Genomic DNA, 26959 nt, shown 5'->3' on the forward strand with positions numbered 1-26959 from the left:
CACTAAGGTAAAGTTGTCTGACCTGGGTTACACTTCCCAGCGTAGTGTCAGGCATAACAGAATTCTTTTCGCCTTCTGCATCTACAGCACAGAAAGTATGACTTTGCCCTACTCTATTGACTGGCAGGTATTTTCACATTACTCAATTTAGGTTTCCGTGTCTGGAAGGGGACAATTTCCCAAAAGAGGCCAATCTCATGGGTACAGCTACAGCCAACGAAGATATATTTTCTTTAGTTTGCATCTTGAGTTTTCCACAGAAGACCCAATAGAGCATAGATGTCCAGTTGTCTGCAAAGATTCTAGCAGAATTTCACAGGTTCCAATGGTCATTTCAATTTTTTGTTATTTTATTTTATTTTATTTATTTTATTTTATTTTATTTTATTTTATTTTATTTTATTTTATTTTATTTTATTTTATTTTATTATTTTATTTTATTTCATTTTTTTCCCTAGGAACTCCTGACTTCTCTTAGAAAGGGTTTCATGTGCTCGGCTGGGCTGCAGTTACAGGGACAAAGACTACTGCTGGCAGCAGATGTGTCAGACCTCTAGACTCTACTTTTCCTCCCGATGAAGGTTTCCAAAGAAGACACCATAGAAAAATAGCAGAAGAAGAAAAATGCGCAAAACTGAAATGTAGCAAAATTCAGGATTTATAAACAGAAAATATTTTCATTAGTTGCTTTTTGAAATCTTCTTCCTTAACTACATCATGCAAGCTCTGCAATTAGCTGCACAAGCCGTGAAGACTTTCTAAAACTATGGAAGAGATGTCAGGAGTTTCTGCATTTTAATGAGGTCCATGGAGTATTTTGGCACTGATGCTATGGAGCTCAGGTACTATAGAAGAGAGTGATGTAACCGCTTGAGCAAGTAAAGTCAGGAGGAAAAGTTGAAGCGACTTGGAGTATGAATGGGCCCGACTGAGGGCTGTTACTAAGAAAGCCTCCTCAGGGATATGTTAGGGAAGATAATTAGAGGCCATGATTGCAGACTGGCAAAGTCCTGTGCTGAGAAAACTCTTGGTTGATTTTAGTGAAGCAGAAGAGCCAAGGCCTGACCCCAGCCACTGGGAGAGGAGATCCTGCATCCCCATGTCTGGCTCAAGGCTGTTCCTGGCATCTGTGGGATGGAGTGGGCAGTGTGATGCCATGAGAAGAACAGTAGTATGACACCTCTGAGCTGCTGCTCAGAGTTGAAAGAAATCAATGAAGCCTCATCAGAATTAATATAACATATCTCCCAACAAGCTCTAGCCAAGGGGACAAAAACCTCAGGGCTCTTGGGGCCTTCCCTTTTTACCAGCACCCTCTGCCTTCTCCTCTGCAGGCTTTCCTATGCTGTCCCACACTTTGTCCTATTTCCTTCAAGTCTACAGACACCCATCTCTGTCTACAAACTTGCTCTCATCCTTTGTTTCACCCATGTCTCGCCAACTCTCACCAGGTACTCCTTGAAAGACAAAGCCCAGGTCTGATCAGACACAAGCCACCTCAGCAGCATCTTCCAAGCCAGGGGCCTGCTGCTGGCCTTGCAGCTTCTTGGCTAGACACAGCCAAGCCTTGTGCCTCCTGCTGCCCAGTCATGGACTTAAGCAGAAGGGACAGGACAACCCATCTGGGGGCCTCCTTTCTGTCTTGGTCCTCCTGGGTCTGGAGGCAGAGGGGATCCCCCAGTCAGCATGCCAAGCAGGTGCCTTGTGCTGGCCTAGCAGGGCCACTGCCAGATGTCAGCCCAAAAGTGCAGCTCCCAGGAAGAAGTCAATGCTGACCTGCCACCTCCAGACAGAAATGACCTCCCAGTCCCTTTCTGTGACACGTTCCTGCTGCTGCCCTATCAAGTGCAGAGACAGAATTAACCTCAGAGTCACTGCCACAGTCACATTGCTCCTGCTGGGGCAGGAGATGCTGAGGCAGAGCTGAGCCCTTCAGAGCACTCCCATCCATCTCCTCTTTGTGGCCCACAAGCTGATCAGACCCATGACCCCTCACATCCATCTTTGCATGCCATGTGACTGCAGAGTAACCTCACAGTTCTTGGCCTGCACTGAGGGCCAGACCCAGTATGGTACCTAAAGGTAAGCGTTAGGAGAGGGGCTGAAGGTGAGGAAGTCAATGCACAGGAACAGGGGAATCAGCTGTTAGGTGCTCATGCATCAGGGGACTAGGGCTCACCTTTCTGGGTTTGAATATAAAGAAAGATTTTTTGGGAGGGATTGGTGTTCTGCTTTGCGTATCAGGTCTGTGGTTAAAGTGTGGACAAGCTTAGTGATTTAGGGTTTGTTTAGTTTTTCCAATAATGCTACACCTAAATAGAACATTTAAATCTAGCGTTAAGGGTAGGGATCAAGGTAAGCAAGAGAGTAAGGGTAAGGGAAAGAGGCTATGGACTGAGTTTTGGCTTCAGTGCACAATTAGATGTCAGGCATAGGAGTAGTTGATTCCTGTTTGGGTGTGGAGTAACATTTAAATATAGGAATTAAGTTTGCTCTTTGAAGCTGGGGAATAGCCTCATATAAGTGTTTTAAGTCACGGTTACAGCAGCTTCCGCATAGCCTGAACCAACTTACCTTTTACAAAATCTTTAGTTTCTGCTGGATAGTCCTATTCCCTCCTCCTAATCTCACATTTCTCCTGACCAGGGCTTCTCCTGACCACACTATATCAGTCATATTCTTAGGGACAACTTTCTGGTGGCTTTCATGATCTCAGAGTATCTGTCACAGCTCTGTTGGGTACTCTATTCCTGAGAAACGTGGCACTTAATACATGATGGAAAAGGACATAAAAGTCCATCAGAGCACCCTGAACATGTGCCCAGCAGCTCGGCACCATCACAAAAGTGCGCTTCCTGCCTACAACTTTTCTTTCCAGAATGGCTCCTATGGCTCCAGGGTAACTTTTCCCAGGCACTACATTCCACAGTCATGCCCGCAGGTCCCACGTGTCTCTCCAACCCTCCCCTCTGCCCCTGCAGTAGTGGCACCTCAGCACAGCAGGTTGGTGCATCTCCAGGTTCAGGGGTGTTTCCTGAGGGCCTGCCCCGTGTGGGGAGTGGTGGGGAGGAAGAGAGCAAGGTCATCTCCTGGGGCATGGCTGAGCACAGCCCAGCCATCCTCCACCACGGGCAGGTCCCTGCCCCCAGGCTGAGGCACACATGCAAGGTACACATTTCTCCATCATCCCAGCTTCACGCAGGGACCTTCAGCCCTGTCCCAGTCCCAAGATTTGGCTACTTCTCCACCCACTGACATACCCTGCTTTCCATCTGGGGACTCAGGCAGGACTTTAAGGATCTGCTAAAGCCATGGATTTCCTTGTTTCTCACAGCCTTCTCACAAGTCTTTCTCCTGGCCCTCCCCACTGCCCAGCACTGCCTCGCAGGTGGCACTCAGTGACCCTTCAGAAGGGCCTTTGGGCTTCCTCAATTGTCCTGGTGCTTATTAGCACCTTCCTGGCTCCTTTCCGAGCTTAGAGGGAGTCTTCTTGTCCATCAGGGGCCCTGTACTGGCTGTGGCTGGGACGGAGTTCCTCTCTGCAAAGCAGCCCCTTGTGGTACTGTGTTTTGGTTGTGTGACCAGTGATGGTCACCCACAGTTGTGGTTGCTGTTTTTGAGCAGTTCTTGCACAGCATCAGGGCATTTTGTGGCTCACAATTTGTGAGTTTTATTTGGTTTTGCTATTCTGTCCCCAGTTCCTCTAGAAGAAGAGAAAGCAGGTGGCCGATAGGTGTTTATCTGCTGGATGCATGGAGCAAGGAGGTGTCCGTGGTGCCAGGAGATGGAGGTCCGTGAAGCTGCAGGAGCCCTGCTCTCTTGCCTGGCAGATCCCCAGCACACAGTGCCTGTGCCCCGCAGGGCCAGCCCCGCTCCCCAGGCCAATGCAAGAGGCCTGGCTCAGGCACAGAGCAGCCTGCCCCGAGCAGGGGCCTGCACAAAGAGCTTTCCCTTTTCCTTTTCCCCATCAGTGCAGGCCCAGCAATGCTGCCCTGCTCTTCCCCAGGGCCATCCCTGCTCCCAGAGAGCCTTGCCCAGGGCAGTGTGTCCATGCTGGCCTGGTCAGCCATTGCTGCTTCCTGCCCTGTGCTCCCTGCAGGGCCCCAAGCTGGCGGTGTTGCTGTGAGAGCCAGGAGCTGTGGTGCCCTGGGATCCCCGGGTGTCTCCCCCCCTGCCCATGCTGTTCAGGCTGGGCACCAGACCTACGTCCATGGGGATCTCTGCTGCTGAGCCCCTTTCCATCTGCCCTGATGGCTCAGCAGCACAGGGCAGTGCTGGGCAGGGCCATGGGGTGTCTCTGAGGGCACAATGGGCAGGCGAGTGCTGCACCAGACCTGTCCCAGGAGCCTATAAGAGGGTCTCCACTGTTCCTTTGCAGTCTTATGGGCCTTCACCTGCTGGCTCTTCACTGCCTCCCTTGTCATTGCAGAGACCTGTTTAGTACAAAGACTCCTCAGATTCACTTTTCTCTCTAAAAAATACACCTAAAGATTCTTCTTCGGATGGTCACTCATTTTACAAGGTCCTGTGAGGACCTAAAAACTACCCACTGAGCACATTGTCCCTGCAGATCCCCTGACATCTCCTGGTATCTCCAGATTCCTCTGCAGGCCTTCATCGGCCATCAGCCCCACTACAGGAGGTGCAGTACCATCGAGATGAATCCAGTTGTCTACTTAGGCAAGTGCCACCATAAAGAGAGCTCTTGGTGCAGCCCTTGAACCCTCACAGAACACCCTGGGACTTTTTAAGGCTGAGCTCCACAAAGATGCCCAGGAAACAGAAGAGCAGGGAGCAACCCCTTCTCTGTGTTCCTGGCAGCAGCTTTGGAAGAGGCGTCTGGGCTTGTGGGTTTGCCCTGAGCAAGACCCTCTTGTTACTGTGCTGCTAGCAGGGAGGCCAGCTGTGACCCAGGGCTGCACTGTACTTGCTGCTTCCTGCAGCCACAGGGATGCCACTGTAGAGACAACAGGACTGTCACCAAGGTACACGAGATCTGAGGGCTTACACAAATAAAAGAGAAAAGGAAAAAAAAAATGTGGAGACCAAAAGAGAGCAGCAGTGAAAAGACCATGTTCTGCTGCTGACCATGGCCATGGCTCCAGGGAAACAGCAGCCCTGAACCCACCTCCATGTGACACCAGGGATCCTGGTCCTGAGCCCCTCCTGCATGCTGGGGCTGCTCCTCCAGCTCCAAAGAGGATGGGAGGAGACGGCAGCTGATGATGTATTTCTGATTTTTTTTTTTTTTAATTGTGTTTATCTACATGGTAAGCCTGCTTCTTTAAGTAAGTAGAAGATTGTCATTTTAAATGAAATAAAAATATAATACCAGGTTAAGGATAATGTTATTTGAACCAAAACAAATAATATGAAGAAAATATTTATAGGGAAAAATAATAACAAATTTTTTTCCTCACAGTTCATGAAATAATCAGGGGACTCACAGTCATTATTGCTTGCAAAAAAGCAGGTTCCCAAAGACTTCCTTTAATGCATTCTTGAGCTCCTGGTTTCTTATGCTGTAGATGAGGGGGTTCAGTGCTGGAGGTACCACTGAGTACAGAAGTGGGAGCACCAGGTCCATGGACAGCAAGGAAATGGAGGGGGGCTTTAGGTAGGCAAATATGGCAGTGTTGATAAACAGGGATACCATGGGCAGGTGAGGGAGGCACATGGAAATGGCTTTCACAGAATCAAAGAATTTCTAGGTTGGAAGAGACCTCAAGATCATCGAGTCCAACCTCTGACCTAACGCTAACAGTCCCCACTAAACCATATCCCTAAGCTCTACACCTAAACGTCTTTTAAAGACCTCCAGGGATGGTGACTCCACCACTTCCCTGGGCAGCCTGTTCCAATGTCTAACAACCCTTTCGGTAAAGAAGTTCTTCCTAACATCCAGCCTAAAACTCCCCTGGCTCAACTTAAGCCCATTCCCCCTCGTCCTGTCACCAGGCACATGGGAGAACAGACCAACCCCCACCTCGCTACAGCCTCCTTTAAGGTATCTGTAGAGAGCAATAAGGTCGCCCCTGAGCCTCCTCTTCTCCAGGCTGAACAAGCCCAGCTCCCTCAGCCGCTCCTCGTAGGACTTGTTCTCCAGGCCCCTCACCAGCTTCGTCGCCCTTCTCTGCACCCGCTCAAGCACCTCGATGTCCTTCTTGTAGCGAGGGGCCCAAAACTGAACACAGTACTCGAGCTGCGGCCTCAGCAGAGCTGAGTACAGGGGGACGATCACCTCCCTAGCCCTGCTGGTCACACTGTTCCTGATACAAGCCAGGATGCCGTTGGCCTTCTTGGCCACCTGAGCACACTGCTGACTCATATTCAGCCGACTGTCCACCATCACTCCCAGGTCCTTCTCTGCCTGGCAGCTCTCCAACCACTCATCTCCCAGCCTGTAGCTCTGCTTGGGGTTATTGCGCCCCAGGTGCAGGACCCGGCACTTGGCCTTGTTGAACTTCATGCAATTGACCTCAGCCCATCGGTGCAGCCTATCCAGATCCTCCTGCAGAGCTTTCCTACCCTCAAGCAGATCGACACATGCACCTAACTTGGTGTCATCTGCGAACTTACTGAGGGTGCACTCGATGCCCTCGTCCAGATCATTGATGAAGATATTAGAGAGGACCGGCCCCAGCACCGAGCCCTGGGGAACGCCACTAGTGACTGGCCTCCAACTGGACTTGGCTCCATTCACCACGACTCTTTGGGCCCGGCTATCCAGCCAGTTTCTAACCCAACGAAGCGTGCGCCAGTCCAAGCCAAGAGCAGCCAGTTTCTCAAGGAGAATGCTGTGGGAGACGGTGTCAAAAGCCTTGCTGAAGTCAAGGTAGACCACATCCACAGCCTTTCCTTCATCCACCCAGCGCGTCACTTTGTCATAGAAGGAGATCAGGTTCGTCAAGCAGGACCTGCCTTTCATAAAGCCATGCTGACTAGGCCTGATCGCCTGCTTCCCCTTCAAGTGCTGCATGATGACTCTCAGGAGGATCTGCTCCATGAGCTTCCCTGGCACTGAGGTCAAACTGACAGGCCTGTAGTTTCCCGGGTCTGCCCTCCGGCCCTTCTTGTAGATGGGCGTCACGTTTGCTAGCCGCCAGTCGATTGGGACCTCCCCCAATTGCCAGGGCTGCTGATAAATGATGGATAGTGACTTGGCCAGCTCCTCTGCCAGTTCTCTCAGTACCCTTGGGTGGATCCCATCCGGCCCCATCGACTTGTGCACATCCAAGTGCCATAGCAGGACACCAACCAGTTCTTCATGGATAGTGAGGGCCACATCCTGCTCCCCATCCCCTTCCACCAGCTCAGGGTACTGGGTATCCAGAGAACAACCGGTATTGCCGCTAAAGACTGAGGCGAAGAAGGCATTGAGCACCTCCGCCTTTTCCTCATCTCTTGTAACTAAGTTTCCCCCCGCATCCAGTAAAGGATGGAGATTCTCCTTAGTCCTCCTTTTTGTGTTGATGTATTTATAGAAACGTTTTTTGTTATCTTTAACGGCAGTAGCCAGATTGAGCTCCAGATGGGCTTTGGCCTTCCTTATTTTGTCCCTGCACAGCCTCGCAACATCCTTATAGTCCTCCCTAGTTGCCTGCCCACTTTTCCAAAGATTATAAACCCTCTTTTTTCTCCGAAGCTCAAGCCACAATTCTCTTTTGAGCCAGGCTGGTCTTCTTCCCCGCCAGCTCGTCTTTGGGCACGTGGGGACAGACCGTTCCTGCGCCATTAAGATTTCCCTCTTGAAGAGCGCCCAGCCTTCCTGGACCCCTCTGCCCTTCAGAACCTCCTGCCAAGGGACTCTACCAACCAGTGTCCTGAGCAGCTCAAAGTCAGCCCTCCGAAACTCCAATACAGAGGTTTTACTGGTCCCCTTCCTGGCCTCGCCAAGAATAGTGAACTCCACCATTGCGTGGTCACTCTGCCCAAGACAGCTCCCAACAATCACATCCTCCACCAGTCCTTCTCTGTTTGTGAAGAGAAGGTCTAGCGGGGCACCACCCCTGGTAGGTTCACTAACCAGCTGCGTCAGGAAGCTATCTTCCACGCTCTCCAGAAACCTCCTAGACTGCTTTCTCAGGGCTGTGTTGTGCTTCCAGGATATGTCAGGGAAGTTGAAGTCCCCCACGAGTACAAGAGCTGACGATTTTGCAACCTCTGTCAGCTGCCTGTAGAATTCCTCATCCGTCTCCTCATCCTGGTTCGGCGGTCTATAGCAGACCCCGACCAGGACACTAGCCTTGTTGTCCCTGCCGATCCTAACCCAAAGGGACTCGACCTTGTCATTCCCAACCTCGAGTTCTACAACCTCGAAAGACTCTCTAATATAGAGAGCCACACCACCACCCCTTCTGTGCTGCCTGTCCCTTCTATAGAGCTTATAGCCAGGCATTGCAGCACTCCAGTCATGAGACTGGTCCCACCACGTCTCCGTGATGGAAACCAAGTCGTAGCCTGCCTGCTGCACGATGGCTTCCAGCTCCTCCTGTTTGTTACCCATGCTGCGTGCATTGGTGTAGATGCACTTCAGCTGGGCCATTGCCTTATCCTCCGGCCTTGCCATTGTTCCCCCTGGCACAGCCCCAACAATCCTAGCCTCAGCCCCATCCCCCTTCCTGAGGCACACCTGATCCCATCACATCATTCCTGTCTAGCTCCTCCTTGTGGCCTGTGATCTGATTACATACCTGTCACCTCACATGCCTCTTCCAATGCCATTGGACTGCTGCAGGACCTCACAGTCCCTGCCCTACCCCAAGCATATAAACCATACAAGGTAGGGGTAGGAGTGGGGTTGAAGCTGAGATGTGCTGTGTGCATGGTGGAGGGCTTTGGGAGTTAGGTGTTCAGGTTAATGTTTAGGAATTAGAGGTCACATGCCAGGGTTAAAGGAATGGCAAGGGCTTCAAGGAATTGTTTGGTGTTGTGTCTAAGGATCCTGCTCAGGGTTTAGAATAAGGGCAAGCTTTGAGGACTTCAGTTTAGGCCTGGTTTGGGGCCTAAGGCTTTTGATTTTTTTTTTTTTTTATATTGGTCTCTTATTATATTCAGAAGATATTGTTTCTGATATAAATAATATATTTCTTATCCTCCTACTTGTTAATCATTTTGTTGTTACTCATTTACAGGAAACATGGCAGTTTCCTGTATAAATACACCCAATAAGGAAGTCATAAGAAGTTCATTGCGCTCAGGTCCTCTCTCTTCCCATCTCCTCTGCAGCTGGTCTCAGCACCGCCACCATTCAGGAGGGGCTCAGGGCCAAGAGCCCAGCTGCCACATGCAGGAGCAGCCCCGGTGGCCCTCGGGGCTGCCCCTCACTGCCCGCTGGGCTCTGCCTCTCTGCTGCCTTCGGGTCGGGGCTGCTGCTTCCCTGGAGCCATGACCATGGCCAGCAGCAGGATGTGGCTGCTCTCTTTTGGCTTCCACATTGTGCTTCCTTTTTTCTGGGTAAGCCCTGATATCTCATGTACCTTGGTGACAGTCCTGTTGTCTCTACAGTGGCATCCCTGTGGTTGCAGGCAGCAGCAGGCACTGTGCAGCCCTGGGGCACAGCTGCCTCCCTGCTAGCACCACAGTAACAAAAGCGGCTGCTGAAGGCAAACCCAGGAGCCTAGACACCAAGGGGCTGTTCCCTGCTCTGGGGGTTCTTCATGGAGTGAAGGACACAGGCTGAAAGTCCCAGGGTGGTCCCTGAGGAACCAAGGGCAGGACCAAGAGCTTCCATTATGGCAGAACTTGCCTAAGGAGATGACAACTGATCTTAAACTTATCTGCATGGGACTGCACCCCCTGCAGTGGGGCAGATGGCAGATTGCAGCCTGGAGAGGAATCTGGAGCTTCCAGGAGATGTCAGGGGATCTGCAGGGACAGGGTGCTCAGTGGGTAGTGTTTAGAACCTCATAAAATGTGTGACCATCCAAAGAAGGGTCTGGTAAAGGAGAAGGGGAATCTGAGGAGTCCATGGGCTAAAGGAGGGCTGTGCAATGCCAGCAGAGGTGTTGAAGAGCCAGCAGGCAAAGGCCCATAAGACTGCAGAGTAATTGAGGATAAGCATTTTGAAGTGCTCTGGGTGAGGTCTGGTGCAGCACTTGCCTGCCCTTTGTGCCCTCAGAAACACCCCATGGCCCTGCCCAGCACTGCCCTGTGCTGCTGAGCCATCAGGGCAGATGGAAAGGGGCTCAGCAGCAGAGATCCCCATGGAGTTGGGTCTGCTGCCCACCCTGAGCAGCATGGGCAGGGCGAAGATGCGTGGGGTCCCAGGTCACCAGAGCCCCTGGCTCTCACAGCAGCACTGCCAGCTTGGGGCCCTGAGGGAGCACAGGGAGGGAAGCAGCAATGGCCAGCCAGGCTAGCACAGACACAGTGCCCTGGGCAAGGCTCTCTGGGAGCAGGGATGGCCCTGGGGAAGAGCAGGGCAGCATTGCTGGGCCTACACTGATGGGGAAAGGGCAAAGGGAAAGCTCTTTGTGCAGGCTCCTGCTTGGGGCAGGCTGCTCTGTGGCTGGGCCAGGCCTCTTGTGCTGGCCTGGGGAGCGGGGCTGGCCCTGCGGGGCACAGGCACTGTGTGCTGGGGATCTGCCAGGCAAGAGAGCAGGGCTCCTGCAGCTTCACAGACCTCAAACTCCTGGCACCACGGACACTTCCTTGCTGCATGCACCCAACAGATAAACACCTATCAGCCACCTGCTTTCTCTTCTTCATGAAGAATTGGAGGCAGAATAGCAAAAGTAAGTAAAACTCACAAATTGTGAGCCACAGAAGGCCCTGATGCTCTGCAAACACTGCTCAAAAACAGCGACCAGCGCTGTGGGTTACCAGCACTGCTCTGGTCACATATCCAAAACACAGCACCTCAGGGGCTGCTCTGCAGAGAATAACTCCATCCCAGCCAGTATAGGGCCCCTGATGAACAAGAAGGCTCCCTCTGAGCTCTGGAAAGAGGCAGAAATGTGCTAATAAGTACCAGAATAATTGAGGAAGCCCAGAGGCCCTTCTGAAGTGTCACTGAGTCACCTGAGAGGCAGTGCTGGGCAGAGGGGAGGGCCAGGAGAAAGACTTGGGTGATAGCTGTTGAGAAACAGAGACACTCAGGGCTTTAGCAGCTGTCTGTGGATGGAGTAGGAGGATGAGGTCACTCCTGGGACTGGGACAGGGCTGAAGGTCCCTGCGTGAAGCTGGAATGATGGAGAAGTGTCCACCTTGCATGTGTGCCTCAGCCTGGGAGCAGGGACCTGCCCATGGTGCAGGATGGCTGGGCTGTGCTCAGCCATGCCCCAGGAGATGACCTTGCTCTCTTCCTCCCCACCACTCCCCACATGGGGCAGGCCCTCAAGAAACACCCCTGAGCCTGGAGATGCACCAACCTGCTGCGCTGAGGTGCCACTACTGCAGGGGAAGAAGGGAGGGTTGGAGAGACACATGGGGCCTGCGGGCAAGAGTGGTGTGGCCTGGGGAAGTGAGTGCCTGGGAAAAGTTACCCTGGAGCCATAGGAGCCATTCTGGAAAGGAAACTTGTAGGCAGGAACCACGCTTTTGTGGCACTGCAGAGATGCTGGGCACATTGTGCAGGGTGCTGTGATGGACATTTGTGTCCTTTTCCATCGTGTCTTAAGTGCCACATTTCTCCAAAATAGAGTAGCCAACAGAGAACTGACACATAGTCTAAGATCATGAAAGGCATCATAAGCATGCCCCTAAAAAGATAATTGATATGGGGAAATCAGGAGAAGCCTGGCCAGGAGAGATGTGAGACTGAGAGGAGGAAATAGGGGCTTGGCCAGCCAAAATTAAGGATTTTGTAGAGGTAAGACGGTTCAGATTATGCTGATGCAGATGTAACTGTGACTTAAAATAGTCATACAAGGCTATTCCCCAGCTTCAACCTGTAAAGTTAATTCCTACGCCTAAATGCTACTCAGCACCCTGACAGGAATCCACTACTCTAATGAGTGACCTCAGCGTACCCCTAGAAGACAAAACTCAGCCAATAATTGATTCATCCTAGCTCTTACTCTCTCAATCACTCTGACCTCCGCCCTTAATACTAGTACTTAAATGGCCTATTTAACACTAGAAAACTGCTTAAGAGACCTATACAAAACCCTAACTCCAAATGAATTTGAGGGGCCTTGGATCTGATCAGCTTGTGGGCCACAAGGAGGAGATGGGTGGGAATGCTCTGAGAAGCTCAGCTCTGCCTCAGGATCTCCTGCCCCAGCAGGAGAAATATGACTGTGGCAGTGACTGTGAGGTCACTTTTGTCTCTGCAGCTGATAGGGCAGCAGCAGGAACGTGTCACGGAAAGGGACTGTGAGGTCACATGTGTTTGGAGGTTGCAGGTCACCCTTGTTTTCTCCTTGGGATCTGCACTTTTGGGCTGACAGCTGGCAGTGTCCCTGCTAGGCCAGCAGAAGGCACCTGCTTGGCATGCTGACTGGGGGATCCCCTCTGCCTACACACCCAGGAGGACCCAGGCAGAAAGAAGGCCCCAACATGGGTTGTCCTGTCCCTTCTGCTTGAGTCCATGAGTGGGCAGCAGCAGGCACAAGGCTTGGCTGTGTCAAGAAGCTGCAAGGCCAGCACCAGGTCCATGTCTTGGAAGATGCTGGTGAGTGTCTATGATCAGACCATAGCTTTGTGTTTCAAGGAGCAGCTGGTGAGGGTTGATGAGAAACTGGTGAAATGATGGAAATGCTGGGATGAGAGCAAGGTGGTGAACAGAGATGGCTATCTGAAGACCTCCAGGAAATAGGACAAAGTGTGGGACAGCATAGGAAAGCATGCAGAGGAGAAGGCAGAGGTTGCTGGTAAAAAGGGAAGGCCCCAACAGTTCTGACGCTTTGGCTAGAGCTTATGAATAAATGAGATATACTCATTGCAATGCAGCCTCTTTGCTTCTTTGCAACCCTGTGCAGAGGCAGGGAGGGGTCATACCAGTGTTCTTCTCATGGCATCACACTACCCACCACATTCCTCAGACCCCCAGGAAAAGTCCTGAGCCAGACAGGGGGGTGCAGGATCTCCCCTCACAGTGGCTGGGGTCAGGCCTTGGCTGTTCTGCTTCACTAAAACCAACCAAGACTTTTCTCTGCACGGTGCTTTGTCTGTCTGTAACCATGGCCTCCAATTATCTGCCCTAAGCAGTCCCTGGGGAGTCTTTGTTAGTAACAGCTCTCAGTGGGGCCCATTAATACTCCAAGTCACTTCAGCTTTTCCTTTTGAGTTTGCTTATTCGCACAGTTGCATCATTCTCCTCTCAGTACCCAAGTTTCTTTGACTCAGCACCAAAATACACCATGGAACTCATTAAAACACAGTAATTCCTAAGGAGCCATATCTCTCCCACCGTTTTCTTCAAGTATTCAAGATTTGATCAGCTAATTGGAGAGCTTTCATGTTGTAGTTAAGGGGGAAGATTTCAAGGAGCATCTAATAAAAATCTTTCTTCATTTTAAAGGCTGAATTTTGTTCTGTTTCAGTTTAGAGCATCATTCTGCTATAGGTATTGGTCTAGGATTTGACCTTTGAAGCCCTGCTTAGGTGGGAAGAGCAGGGTTTTTCCTATTTCAAAACAAACAACAGGAAATCATGCTGCAATTTTCAAAAAAACAAAGCTCAAGTTCTTAATTTTGTTGCCTCCAGTGATGTTTACCTTCCCAAAAGGATGACTGTACATGATGTATTTTTCAGTGAGTAATAGGAAATTTCAGATAATTGTGTTAATATTAATCCATAACATACTAATTCAATGATAAACGATGAGGGTCTTACTAAGGAAACCATTAGAAGGACTGCTGAGAGATGGGCGACCTTGAACTCACTGAAACTCAAAGCAGCAACTGGGTTGGTGAGAGTGGTCTGAATGATTAAAGAGAAAGGGGAGGGCAAACCAGGAGAATGATGGGAAGTGCATAGGTCCAGACAGGAAGCTGGGTCCAGACATTCAGCTCTCTGACCGTAAGCAACCAGGGAAAACCTCCAGTGACCCCGTTGTGTTTCAGGCACTTCCTTGGACTGGCAGATGTCAGAAAAGACCTGCAGGAGGCAGGAACCCTTTGGGAAAATCAGGTGGAGCATGGTGGAGTTCCCAGGGCACCTCCACTGCCAGCAGTGGTCTTTGTCCCTGTAACTGCAGCTCAGTCCAGCACAGGAACACCCCTTCAAAGACAAACCTCTTCTTCAGTGGGTTCCTTGGATTGACCTAGATCTGAAATGGCCACTGGAAACCTGAGATACTCTCCCTTACTTAAACTAGACACTTGAACATCTGTTGATGACCTTCCTGGGTCATCTTTAGCAAACTCAGGCTGAAAAACTCAAGTATAGCATGCTTCAAATGGCTGAGCCAGAACCCATCAGCTTGCCCCACTTTGCAAATGGCCCCCGTCCAACTAAGGATTTGAAAGCAAAAAGTGTGGAATGACCTTGCAGGTCAATGTGCAGAGTAAGGGAAAGTCACCCATATTGTGCTGGAGTAGCAGAAGGCAAAGAGCATTGCATTGTGCCTCAGAATAATCAAGGAGACCTAATCCAGTTCATCCATGAGGAAAAGCAGAGAGAAGGACGTTGATTTTGGCCTAACATGAAGAAGGATGTGCATCACTGGTGAAGGAACCAGCATTTATGCCATCACCCATGTGAATTACACAAGCACCAGCACACCTAATGGTAACCTGTCCACCCCGGCTTGGTATTCCCACAGGGCAGTGGAAAGGGAGCCGACAGCCAAGGGACACATCTGAGTGTGGAAGGTGGGGCCCAGCAAAGACAAGGAGCCAAACCCGGGGCCAGGCGGGTGGCAGAGCCCCATGCCCCATGTACGGCCTGGCTGGGGGTCCCTGCTGCTGCAGCCAGCGCACGCAGCATGGCAAGAGGAGGGCTCCCTGCACATCACAGGGCACAGCCTGGCCCCGCGGGGGCTCTTCCTGACATCTCTGCAGCTCCTGGCAGGCTGCGGTGAGGTGCCCCTCAGCCTTCCCTCCTGTGCTCCCAGGGCACATGGCTGCCTCCTGCCCAGCTCACTGCCCACTAAGTACGTCCAACACAGCTGCTTCCCAAGCTGGGCCTTGCCCAGGGTCAGTCTCCTGCAGGGGCAGAAAATGGCCCTTGTCCTGGTGGCTTTTTATGAACTTCCTGTTCTCATCCTTGATCTCTTTTTACTGAATACAGAGGCCTCGGTGACCATTTTGGTTCTAATACCAAGAAAACATGTCTAGTTCATCTCTGTCTGCTGCTATGAGCTGTCTGTGAGACATGGATATGCTATCAGATCTTTTCCTCTGACAGTCTCAGCAATGTCCAGTGATTGGACAAGACATGGGAACTGCACACAGGAAAACACTTTTACTGTGAGTAATATCAAGAACTGGATCATGTTTCCAATACCAAGCACTCAATCAGGTTTCCCCAAAAGTGGGGGAGTCCTCCTCAACTGGAGATACAACAAACCCAACTGGAAACGGGCCTGGGCTGCCTGGTGCAGGTGCCCATGCGTGGCTAGTGGGGGTGGCTAGATGGGCTTTGGAGGTCCCCTCCAGTCTCAGTGAACCTATCACTCTGCAGAGCCTGGCACTGTTTCTGAGAACTTCTCTACAGTGTCTTCAAACCATCTGGACACTGGGTGCTCATGGGCAGAGGATCCTCTGGGGATGAACTCGTTCATGATGTAAACCTGAGGACAACATGAAGCAGGGATTAGAAATGTCAGCAACACCTCTGCCATAGCAGTGTTCTCTCCCCCTGCCTCCACTCTCCTGCCCCTTTTTCCTTCAGGATTAGAGTCATAAAGGACCTCTGGAGGTTTCCAGTGCTAAGATCTGCTCTGAGCAGGGAGAACTTTCACATCAGATCAGGCTGCTTCTTCAGTGCTTCCTCCACCTCACTTTTGAAAGCCGTACTCCTAGGGGTGCTAGCTGGAAGGCCAGTTCTGATTCAGTGGTGCTACAAGACAGCAGTGTGGAAGAGAAGAGTGACCAGCACCAAAACGCCCATGTCCTGCTGCTGTCAGTGTTCGTGGGTCCAAGAAAGTGGCGACCCTGACTCAAAGACTGAAGGGAGGGCGTGCCTGCCAGGGCAGAAAGGGCAGCCCCAAAGGAGGACACCAGGGCTTTCCAGCACGTTGCAACAGGGATCTTCACCCCACAACCACTGCTGTATCTGAGAAGAGTGTATGAGAAATGAGATCCACAGAAACTGACTACCTGCTGGTTCCTTTATTTAGTTAGTTACAAAGAGCTTAGCAGCACCTCTACATGAGGTCTTTGGGTTAAAAGAAAAGGTAGAAGAGGAATAGAAATATCTTAAATTAAAAAAATAAAAAGATTAAAAACATTTAGCATATTGGAATAATATTGAAAAGAATGAACAATTTTTGAAATATATGAACGAAGATGTTTCTGCCTTGTCCACGTATATTTCAGGGAATCAGATGCAGAAGACAGGTTCCTCTCTGTAATACTGAATATTGCAATAACATCCTCAGTGCCTCCTTGAGCTCTTTTTCCTCATGCTGTAAATGATGGGGTTCACTGCTGAAGGCACCACCGAGTATAGAAATGCCACCACCAGGTCCAGGGATGGAAAGGAGATGGAGGGGGGCTTCAGGTAGGAAAACGTGGCAGTGCTGAGATACAGGGAGACCACAGCCAGGTGAGGGAGGCACGTGGAAAAGGCTTTGTGCTGACCCTGCTCAGAGGGCATCCTCAGCACTGCCCTGAAGATCTGCACGTAGGACACCACAATGAAAACAAAAAAAAAAAAACAAGACCTATAACAGGCACTAACCAGAAGAAACCCAACTTCCCTGAGGTAGGCATGTGAGCAGGAGAGCTTGAGGATGTGGGGGATTTCACAGAAGAACTGGTCCACAGCATTGCCTTGGCAGAGGGGCAGGGAAAATGTATTGGCCGTGTGCAGGACAGCATTGAGAAAGCCACTGCCCCAGGCAGCTGCTGCCATCTGGGCACAAGCTCTGCTGCCCACGAGGCTCCCGTAGTGCAGGGGCTTGCAGATGGCAACGTAGCGGTCATACGCCATGACAGTGAGAAGGTAATATTCTGCTCCAGCCAAGAAGACAAAAAAGAAGACCTGTGCAGCACATCCTTGATAGGAGATGGCCCTGGTGTCCCAGAAGGCATTGGCCATGGCTTTGGGCAGAGTGGTGGAGATGCAGCCCACGTCGAGGAGGGCGAGGTTGAGGAGGAAGAAGTACATGGGGGTGTGGAGGCGGTGGTCACAGGCTACAGCGCTGAGGATGAGGCTGTTGCCCAGGAGGGCAGCCAGGTAGATGCCCAGGAAGAGCGCAAAGTGCAGGAGCTGCAGCTCACGCGTGTCTGCGAATGCCAGCAGGAGGAACTCGCTCACAGAGCTGATGTTGGGCATTCTCTGACTTTGTACTTGCTTGTCTGTTGAAGAGGAGAAGACAGAGCAATATTAGAACAGACGTCTCTGAGGAAAATAGGAAATAAAACAGAAGGGTGGATAACTCAAAGTCAGAAAAATGTCAGACCAATGAGCTTTGCAGTAGTGTTGCAAACAACTGAGCTGATTGTGGAGCAAAGCTGCAACTATTTTCCTCACTTTATTTTATCCTAGTTGCCCGTATAACACATAGGAGAGGTATTGAATGGTGGAACTCCCTGACATTACTTCCACACTCCAGGTGATATCCTGTGGGTGCCAAGAGGCAAAGGACTTGTCCACTGGGGAAAACTGAGCAGAGCAGCTCTTCCCATCAGTCCTGCTCTCTGCTGCCCTGGGCTACCCCTCTATGAGCTACAGGACCATCCCTCTCAGGTGATGCCCTGAGAAGAAACAGGAGACAGCTGAGAGCAGAGAAGCCCCACTCCAAGTGCAGCTGAACAGAATCTTCACCTTTTCTCCAGGGGACTGATCAGGATCTCAGCTCTTCCCTCCTAGATAGGGCTGCAGAGGCCTCATTCCTGCTGCACACAGACAGCCATCCAGCAGCATGGACATGATGTTAGTATGGAGGTGTATTTTCCTTGGGCAGCTGGATAACACAAGGATGCCAGGAGAGAGCTGCATCCTGCGGGAGAGAAGCATGCAGCCCAGGAGGATGCCACGGACAGAGCTGGATATCTGAAAGCTGGAGTGTCCCATATCCCAGCTACACCCCCTGCAGGGTCTGGAGGAGGCTTGGCCACTCCTCTCTTATCTGACCAGGGGTAGCTAGGTTATGACACTCCAAGGGGCTTCTGCCAGACTTCCTCACCTCACAGGGCAACCCAGCAGGACTCTCGTCAGTCCAAGATGGACTGACCAGAGCTCAAGTGCTCAGTCTGCTGTGAGCAGGCAGAGGAGAGCTCTGCAGCCCCAGGGCACACAAAAGCCCCAGCTAAGAAGCCTGGTGAGGGATTCCTTGCAGCCCTGGGGCAATGGCAGTGACCCCATGAGCTGGGTCTGCCTCCCAGCCTGCCCAGCATGGCCCTGCAGAGTGCCCCCGTGCCCCAGGCACCACAGCCCCCTTTCTCTGCAGAGCAGCACTGCCAGCTGGGGCTGGGGCTGGGGCTGGGTCTGGGCTGGGAGGGCGTTTCCCTGAGTGTCTCCTAGGCCAGCTTCAGGCACAGGGCTTCTGGATGTGAGTGTGATCTTTGCTCTGAGCAAGGAGCTCAGAGACCACCAACAGGCACGGGGCTGGAGCATTGCCTGCAAGGACTCTCCTGCCCTAACACCTTACAGGACTGGCACAGAAATGGCTCCTGTGCATCAGAGAGGCTGGGAGCCCAGCAGCAGTGCTCCAAGGATCACAGCCAGATTACTTCTAGGTGGGCAGGTCCTGGCCCAAAAAGGGGGTGTTTTGTAGGTCTGTTGTTATGAGGTCAGTCGTGCTTCAGAAATTCCTAATCCAGTCCTAAGTGAATGTCCATAAAGAGGATTGTGAGTTGAGCTCTTTCTGAAGTTAGCCGACAGGTCATCCCTTGAGTCCTGGCTGAGATCTCTGCCATTAGGCTCACATTTGCCAGTGCCTGTGACAGGCCAGCAGAAGACACCTGCTTTGCACTGTAGGCTGTGAGATCCACTCTTCCAAAGCACCTGGTAGGCCCCAAAAAGGAAGAGGGTTTGGATAGGAGTTGTCATGTCAGAGGTGTCAGCTTTTGTCTGAAGATATCCTTCAGGGCTGCTTTAAGTTTTCTACACAGACGTGGCCACTGCTTCCAAGATGCCTGTGGGAAACTGAAGCATGCATGAGGACTTGGGAAAAATTACCCTGGATTAAAAATTACCCTGGTGTACTGGGTCTGGCTGGAATGTTAACTTTCCCGGCAGCAGCCCATACAGTGCCGTACTCTGTACTTGTAGCTGGAACAGCAGTGTTATCACACCAGTGTTGTGTCTACTGCTGAGCAGCAGTGGCACAGCATTGGGCCTTTCTCTAACCCTCCTAGGGGGTGGGCAAAAAAGTGAGGAGAGAAACATCACTATGGCAGCTGACCTAAACCAATCAAAGGGATATTCCATACCATGTGATGTCCCACTCAGCAATAAAAGGTGGAAACAGGAAGAAGAGGGGAGGGGTGGGCTCTCGTTGGGGAACGTCGGTCCTCCTCTCGAACACCGGCTGCGTGCGTTGAGGCCTTGCTTCAAGGACATGGTCAATCATCGCTCATTTGTGGGAAGTAGAGAGCAATTTCTTTCCTCTGCACTTCCATACAGCTTTCATTTATTTTGTTTGTTTGTTTTCCTCTCTTTTTCCCCTTTCCCTTTTATTTCCCCTTAGTTAAATTGTTTAGTTCATGGTAGTCTTTAATTAATTATTATAATTATTTCCCTTTAATTAAATTATCCTTATCTCAACCCGTGAGTTGTTCTTTGCTTTACTTCTCCCCCTCCTCATCTAAAGGAGAGGGAGTGAGAGAGCGGTTGTGGGGTTTAGCTGCCCAGCACGGTAAAACCACCACACCCATCTTGGGGCTTTCTTTCTGCCTGGGTCCTCCTGGCTCTGGAGGCAGAGGGGATCCCCCAGTCAGCATGCCAAGCAGGTGCCTTGTGCTGGCCTAGCAGGGCCACTGCCAGATGTCAGCCCAAAAGTGCAGATCCCAGGGAGAAGGCAAGGCTGACCTGTCATCCTCATCAGAGAGGAGTGACCTCACAGTCTCTTTCTGTGACACATTCCTGCTGCTGCCCTATCAAGTGCAGAGACAGAAGTGACCTCACAGTCACTGCCACAGTCACATTCCTCCTGCTGGGCCGTGAGATCCTGAGGTAGAGCTGAGCTTTCTCTTGCCCCCTCGGTATCTCTTTTTCACTTTCTGGGTTAGAGATTAAGCAAAGTTTTAGTGGGATTGTTTGGTGTTCTGCTTGTGCTGTCAGGTCTGTGGTTAAGGTATGGACAAGCTCTGTGGTTAACGGGTGTTTTACGTCTGTCAAGTAGTCTAGGGTTAAATAAGGCATTTTAAGTATGTGTTAAGTGAAAGGATTGCGGTTATCAAGAGAGAAAATTGATGTCTTTCAGTTTGTTGTAGTAGCATTTAGGTTTATTTAGCATTAAAATTACTGTTTCAAGTAAGGGAAGGGATATACATGACTGTTTTAAGTCAGTGTTACTGCACTACCGGCATTGCATGAATGTTATTACCTCTATGTTATGTTATATGTTATTATATTATAATATCTATGTTATTACCTTAGAGCCCAAGTGTAGATGTAGAGCTTGGGAGCGTGGTTTAGTGATGGCCTTGTCAGCACTAAGGTAAAGTTGCCTGACCTGGGTTACACATCCCAGAGTAGTGTCAGGCACAGTACAATTCTTTTTGCCTTCTGCATCTATAGCACATCGACATAGAAGTAGGATTTTGCCCTACTCTATTGACTGGCAGGTCTTTTCACATTACTCAGTTTAGGTTTGTGTGGCTGGAAGGGGACAATTTCCCAAAAGCGGCCAAGCTCATGGGTACAGCTACAGCCAATGGACATATATTTGCTTTAATTTTCTTCCTGAGTATTCCACTGAAGACCCAATAGAGACTATGGATGTCCAGTTGTCTACTAAGATTCATTTACAATTTCTCAGATCCCAATGGTCATTTCAAATTTTATTTATTTTATTTTACTTTATTTTTTTTTATTTATTAATTTAATTGTTTCCCAAAAAAACCCTGACTTGTCTTAGAAAGGTTTTCATGTGCTACGCTGGGCTGCAGTTACAGGGACAAAGACCACTGCTGGCAGTGGAGGTGTCAGACCTCCAGACTCTCCTCTTCCTCCCTATGGAGTTCTCCAAAGAAGTCCCCCTGGATGAATAGCAATAGGAGAATGATGCTCCAAACTGAAATGCAACAACATTCAGCCTTTGAAACAAGAAAATATATTTATTATGTGCTTTGTAAAATCTTTTCCCTTAACTACGTCATGCAAACTCTGCAATTAGCTGCACAAGGCGTGAAAGCTTGAAGAAAACTATGGAGGAGATGTTAGGAATTTCTGCATTTTAAAGAGTTCCATGGTGTATTGTGGTGCTGAGTCTATGAAGCTCAGGTACTGAGAGGAGAACGATGCAACTGCTAGAGAAAGTAAAGTCAGAAGGAAAAGCTGGAGTGACTTGCAGTATTAATGGGCCCCACTGAGGGCTGTTACTAACAAAGCCTCCCCAAGGCCTTGTTAGGGCAGATAATTGGAGGCCATGATTACAGACAGGCAAAGCACTGTGCTGAGAGAAGTCTTGGTTGGTTTTGGTGATGCAGAAGAGCCAAGGCCTGACCCCTGAAAGTGGGAGGGGAGATCCTGCACCCCTACATCTGTCTCAAGGCTCTTGCTCGGGTCTGTAGGATGTGGTGGGCAGTGTGATGCTGTGAGAACAACAGTGGTGTGAAACCTCTGAGCTGCTGCACACAGTTGAAAGGAATCTATGAGGCCCCATTACAATGAATATAACATCTCTCCTCCTAAGCTCTAGCCAAGGGGACAAAACCTTCACGGCTGTTAGGGCCTTCGCTTTTTACCAGCACCCTTTGCCTTCTTCTTTGCAAGCTTTTCATTGCTGTCCCACACATTGCCCTATTTTCTTGAAGTCTTGAGACATCCATCTCTGTTCACCATCTTGCTTTCATGCCTTGCTTTCACCGATGTCTCGTCAGCCCTCACCAGTGGTTCCTTGAAACACAAAGCCAGGGTCTGATCAGAGGGTGACCACAGAGTCACCCTCTGAGGGACATTTCTCCCTCCTTGTGTCCAGTGCCAACCTTCCATGGAACACTTTGTGGCAGTTTTTTCTCTCCTGTTCTTTTCTACTAGCACAGAAAGCTCTATCTGGTAGGAAACCACTCCTGAAGTAGGCATCCCAACCCGTCAGCCTTCTTGCATCCAGTCGGCCAAGCAGACACAAGTCAACTCAGCAGCAGCTTCCAAGCCATGGGCTTGCCGCTGGCCTTGCAGCTTCTTCGCTAGACATAGCCAAGCCTTGTGCCTCCTGCTGCCCAGTCATGGACTCAAGCAGAAGGGACAGGACAACCCATGTTGGGGCCTTCTTTCTGCCTGGGTCCTCCTGGCTCTGGAGGCAGAGGGGATCCCCCAGTCAGCATGCCAAGCAGGTGCCTTGTGCTGGCCTAGCAGGGCCACTGCCAGATGTCAGCCCAAAAGTGCAGATGCCAGGTCTATGTCAAGGGTGACCTGCCACCTCCAGACACAAGTGACCTCACAGTTCCTTTGCGTGACACGTTCCTGCTGCTGCCCTATCAAGTGCAGAGACAGAAGTGACCTCACAGTCCCTGCCACAGTCAAATTCCTGCTGCTGGGGCAGGAGATGATGAGGCATAGCTAGTCCCCTAGGGACTAGATTTTACTTTTCTGCATTAGAGATTAAGCAAAGTTTTAGTTGGAGGATTTGGTGTTCTGCTTGTGGTGTCAGGTCTCTGGTTAGGGTATGGGCAAGCATTATGGTTTAGGGTGTTTTTTTTTAGGTATGGCAAGAATTCTGGGGTTAAATAGAGCATTTTAATGTTAGTGTTAAGGGCAGAGATTAGGGTCAGCAAGAGAAAGGTAAGGGAATGGTGATCTGCACTGAGTTTTTCTTCAGGTGATACTTTGAGTTCTGCATTACAATAGTGGATTCCTGTCAAGGTGGTCGACTAATGTTTTGGTTGAGGGATTAATATTATTCTTGAAAATTGTGTAAGGGCCATACAAGACTGAAGTCAGTGTTACAGCAGCATCAACATTACCTCTTACCCTCTTACATCTACAAAGATAAGCTTTCAACCTCTTCTTCACTTCTTCTTCCCTCCCCCTAATCTGACATCTCTCCTGGCCAGGCTACTCCTGACCTCCCCATAACAGTCATCTAATCGGGATCAGCTTTCTGATGGCTTTCATTATATCAGAGTACCTGTGCCAGAGTACCTGACTACTCTTTGAGAGAAAAAGTTTTTCATGATATATAATCTAATTTTTCGTAATATCTAATCTAAATCTTCCCAGGTACAACTTGTGGCCATTTCCTCGAGTCCTACCATTAGTTATCTGAGAGAAGAGGCTGACCCCTGCCTCATCACAACCTCAACAGCATGTGTTATCACCTTGGCAATTCAAAAAGGGACACAAGTCACTGGGATGTGCTGGGACTTGGTCTGTGCTTACTGAGCCTCAGTGAGTTCCACTCCAACCGCTGTCATAGGCCCTGCAGCTACTCCAACACCTCTGACATGTCCTGCAGCCACTCCAGACCCTGTGACAGGCCCAGGTCTAGTCTGGGGACTAGACCAGACCCCCCAGGTCTGCTCTTGCTAGGCCAGAGAACCAACCTGTGCCAGGAACTGTTGCCTCTAATTGCAGGAGAAAACAATGGGTGTGAAAATCAGGTTCATTCGAATGCAAAAGAACTACTGCCCAGAAAAGAAAGGAGGGAGAAGAATGTTGATCTATGAAACCTTGACATAGACTTCTCCACATCTCCTACTGCCCCAGAAAGAGCCCTGAGCAAGGTGTGAATGGAAAGGATCTCCCTTCCCAGGAGATGGGGGTCAAGGCCTGGCCCTTGTGCTTGCTGACACATATCCAGTTTTCCTACACATCAGTGTCACCTTCACATTGCCTTTGTCTCCTTGTCCTCACTGCCTCCAGGGTTCTGCTCTAATGAGCTCCACGGGAGGCTATGTCAGTGCTGGCCCTCAGGGGGACACTGCAGGAAACTTGCCTCTGACTTGGACTTCTGGAGAGATGTCTTCAATTGTCTCTGAGTGCCTGAGGTTCATGGGCTCATCAGCAAAGCCCCCAGAGGGGTGATTCCAGTGTCTTGGGCTGGTGCTGTACTGCTGAGCTGGGCCAGGCTCATGGGACAGAGAGAGGTCGTGGCAAGAGGGCCGTGGTGCAGAGAGACAGCTGTGGCCAGGAGCAGCTCCTCTGCACAGCGCAGCAGGGCTGGGGGCTCTGACCGCAGCTGGCACACACAGAGGAGAGAAGGAGAGAGGGCTTGGATGCAGTTGGCAGTGGGAGGATGCTGGGAGCTGCATGCAGGAGAAACATGCACAGCCCTTGACAAGGTAAGTGTCTGGCTGCAGGGCCATGCAGCTGCAGCTCCTGGAAGGGTCTCCTCCTGCTGGGTGTTGTTTCTGGGAGGGCAGTGGGCAATGCAGTAGGCTTTGAGAGTCCTGTTGAGTTGCAGTGTGAGGGGAGGAATTCTGGCAGAAGCACCTTGGAGTGCCCTAAGGCAGGTGTCCCCGGTCAGCCCAGAACACCGTGCTCTGGCTGGCCATGCCGGGCTCTCTGACAGCTGCCCCGTAGCTCCTGCAGCCATGGAGGTGCCCCTTGGCAGGGCCCTGTTGGTGGCAGGGTGCTGCAGGGGAGCGCTGAGCACAGCCGCGTGGGATGGGGTCTGTGAGCACGGGCAGGGGGAAAGAAGAGGTGGGCGCAGAGCAGCAGCTCCCAGCAGGGACAGCTGCAGGCAGTGTAGAGAGGAGCAGGCGGCCAGAAGGAGCTGTTGGTAGAAACGCAGTGGCAGGGGGGATTTGGGCACTTCGTGGCCATGCCCTGCGGTGCAGACGCCTTCCCCTGGAGCAGCCCCTCCCTGGCCTCCTCTCCCCCTGCGGCCCATGGGCTGTGGGGCAGGCATGGCCAGCAGTACAGGCAGAGCCCATACGAGGAGAAGCTCTCAAACTCTGGCTTGATTTGGCCCTCCTTGATTAGCAGTCATCTACATTTTTTCTCAGGGAAACACCTGAAAGCGATTGTCCTGCAGCTCAGAGGGGTGAAAATTGACTGTTGAGAACTGGTCTGATCAACAGAGCTGCTCTGCTCAGTCTTCACCAAGGGACAGTCTGTTTTCCTCCTGGCACCCACAGGGTTTCTCTGGGAGTGCACAGGAAATGTCAGGGAGCTCAACCATCCAATACCTCTCCTAAGTGTTACTGGGATAATAGGAACAAAACAAAGGAAACAAAATCCCTGCAGCTCTGCCTCTGTATTAAGATGAGTTTTTGGCAACAACACTGCAGATCTCACGGATCTGACCAGTAGACGGAATGTAATTTTCTCCCATGTTTCTCTCCAGCTGCACATCAGGAAGGACTCCTATGGAGCTACAGCAGCCCCTGCTCCCCGTGCCCCTCTCAGCCAACACCAACTGCAGCTCAAGCAAGAGAGATGCAGAAAGGTTCTCCTGAAAAAAAGAGGCTCTGTTTGGGGGTCCTCTATGACAAACAATAGGTTTTCCTCAGAGAAAAGTGTTTTAACATTTTTCTGCATTTTCCTCTTTAACAGAAAACTGTGTTCAATGTCAGAGAATGCCCAACGTCAGCTCTGTGAGCGAGTTCCTCCTGCTGGCATTCGCAGACACGCATGAGCTGCAGCTCCTGCACTTCACGCTCTTCCTGGGCATCTACCTGGCTGCCCTCCTGGGCAACGGCCTCATCCTCAGCGCCGTAGCCTGTGACCACCGCCTCCACACCCCCATGTACTTCTTCCTCCTCAACCTCGCCCTCCTCGACGTGGGCTGCATCTCCACCACTCTGCCCAAAGCCATGGCCAATGCCCTCTGGGACAACAGGGCCATCTCCTATCAAGGATGTGTTGCTCAGGTCTTCTTTTTATTCTTCTTGTTTGGCTCAGAGTATTATCTCCTCACCGTCATGGCCTATGACCGCTACGTTGCCATCTGCAAGCCCCTGCACTACGGGAGCCTCCTGGGCAGCAGAGCTTGTGCCACCATGGCAGCAGCTGCCTGGGGCAGTGGCTTTCTCAATGCTGTCCTGCACACGGCCAACACATTTTCCCTGCCCCTCTGCCAAGGCAATGCTGTGGACCAGTTCTTCTGTGAAATCCCCCACATCCTCAAGCTCTTCTGCTCAGATGCCTACCTCAGGGAAGTTGGGACACTTGTGTTTAGTGTTTCTTTAACATTTGGTTGTTTTGTTTTCATTGTTTTCTCCTACATGCAGATCTTCAGGACAGTGCTGAGGATGCCCTCTGAGCAGGGCCGGCACAAAGCCTTTTCCACGTGCCTCCCTCACCTGGCCGTTGTCTCTCTGTTTGTCAGCGCTGCCATATTTGCCTACCTGAAGCCCCCCTCCATTTCCTCGCCATTCTTGGACCTGGTGGTCGCACTTCTGTACTCGGTGGTGCCTCCAGCATTGAACCCCCTCATCTACAGCATGAGGAACCAAGAGGTGAAGGATGCAGTGAGGAAACTTCTTCAATACATGTTTCTTAATCATCAGTGATGTGTTCAGAAGATGTATTTCTTATTATATGCAATTTTGATTCATATTAGATCATATCATTTTTATCATTACTAGTGCTATCAAAACATTATCATTAATAATAATCATAAAAGAAATAAAATGTTATTTGGGAAAATGATACAATATTTTAAAAAATATTTTTTTTCTGTTAGTATTTTAAAAATATTTTATTTTGTTTTTAATAATGTAATTCTTAGCATTCTGAATGTTATATTTTGTGTTTGCTTTGACCATATCATCTAACACGCATAGAGAACCAG

At 50.6% G+C, this 26959-nt stretch overlaps 1 protein-coding gene across 1 annotated transcript; it reads right to left on the reverse strand.

The window, feature by feature from the left end:
* Positions 1-16204: 16204 nt before the first annotated feature.
* LOC311427921 (olfactory receptor 14J1-like) lies at positions 16205-17845 on the reverse strand. The gene is made up of 2 exons (XM_084539504.1): positions 17516-17845; positions 16205-17411 (listed from the first exon to the last, which is right to left on the reverse strand). Exon 2 carries the CDS (start codon positions 17386-17388, stop codon positions 16486-16488), a length of 903 nt encoding a protein of 300 aa, XP_084395630.1. The 5' UTR covers positions 17389-17411; positions 17516-17845; the 3' UTR covers positions 16205-16485.
* Between the last annotated feature and the right edge of the window lie 9114 nt (positions 17846-26959).

The sequence above is a fragment of the Aythya ferina genome (genome assembly GCF_964211825.1).
Source record: "Aythya ferina genome assembly, contig: HAP1_SCAFFOLD_29, whole genome shotgun sequence".
Lineage (NCBI taxonomy): Eukaryota > Metazoa > Chordata > Aves > Anseriformes > Anatidae > Aythya > Aythya ferina.

What these genes read in the sequence shown, in the direction of transcription:
- LOC311427921 (XM_084539504.1), bottom strand. Translation starts at nt 17,388, where the DNA reads ATGCCCAACATCAGCTCTGTGAGCGAGTTCCTCCTGCTGGCATTCGCA.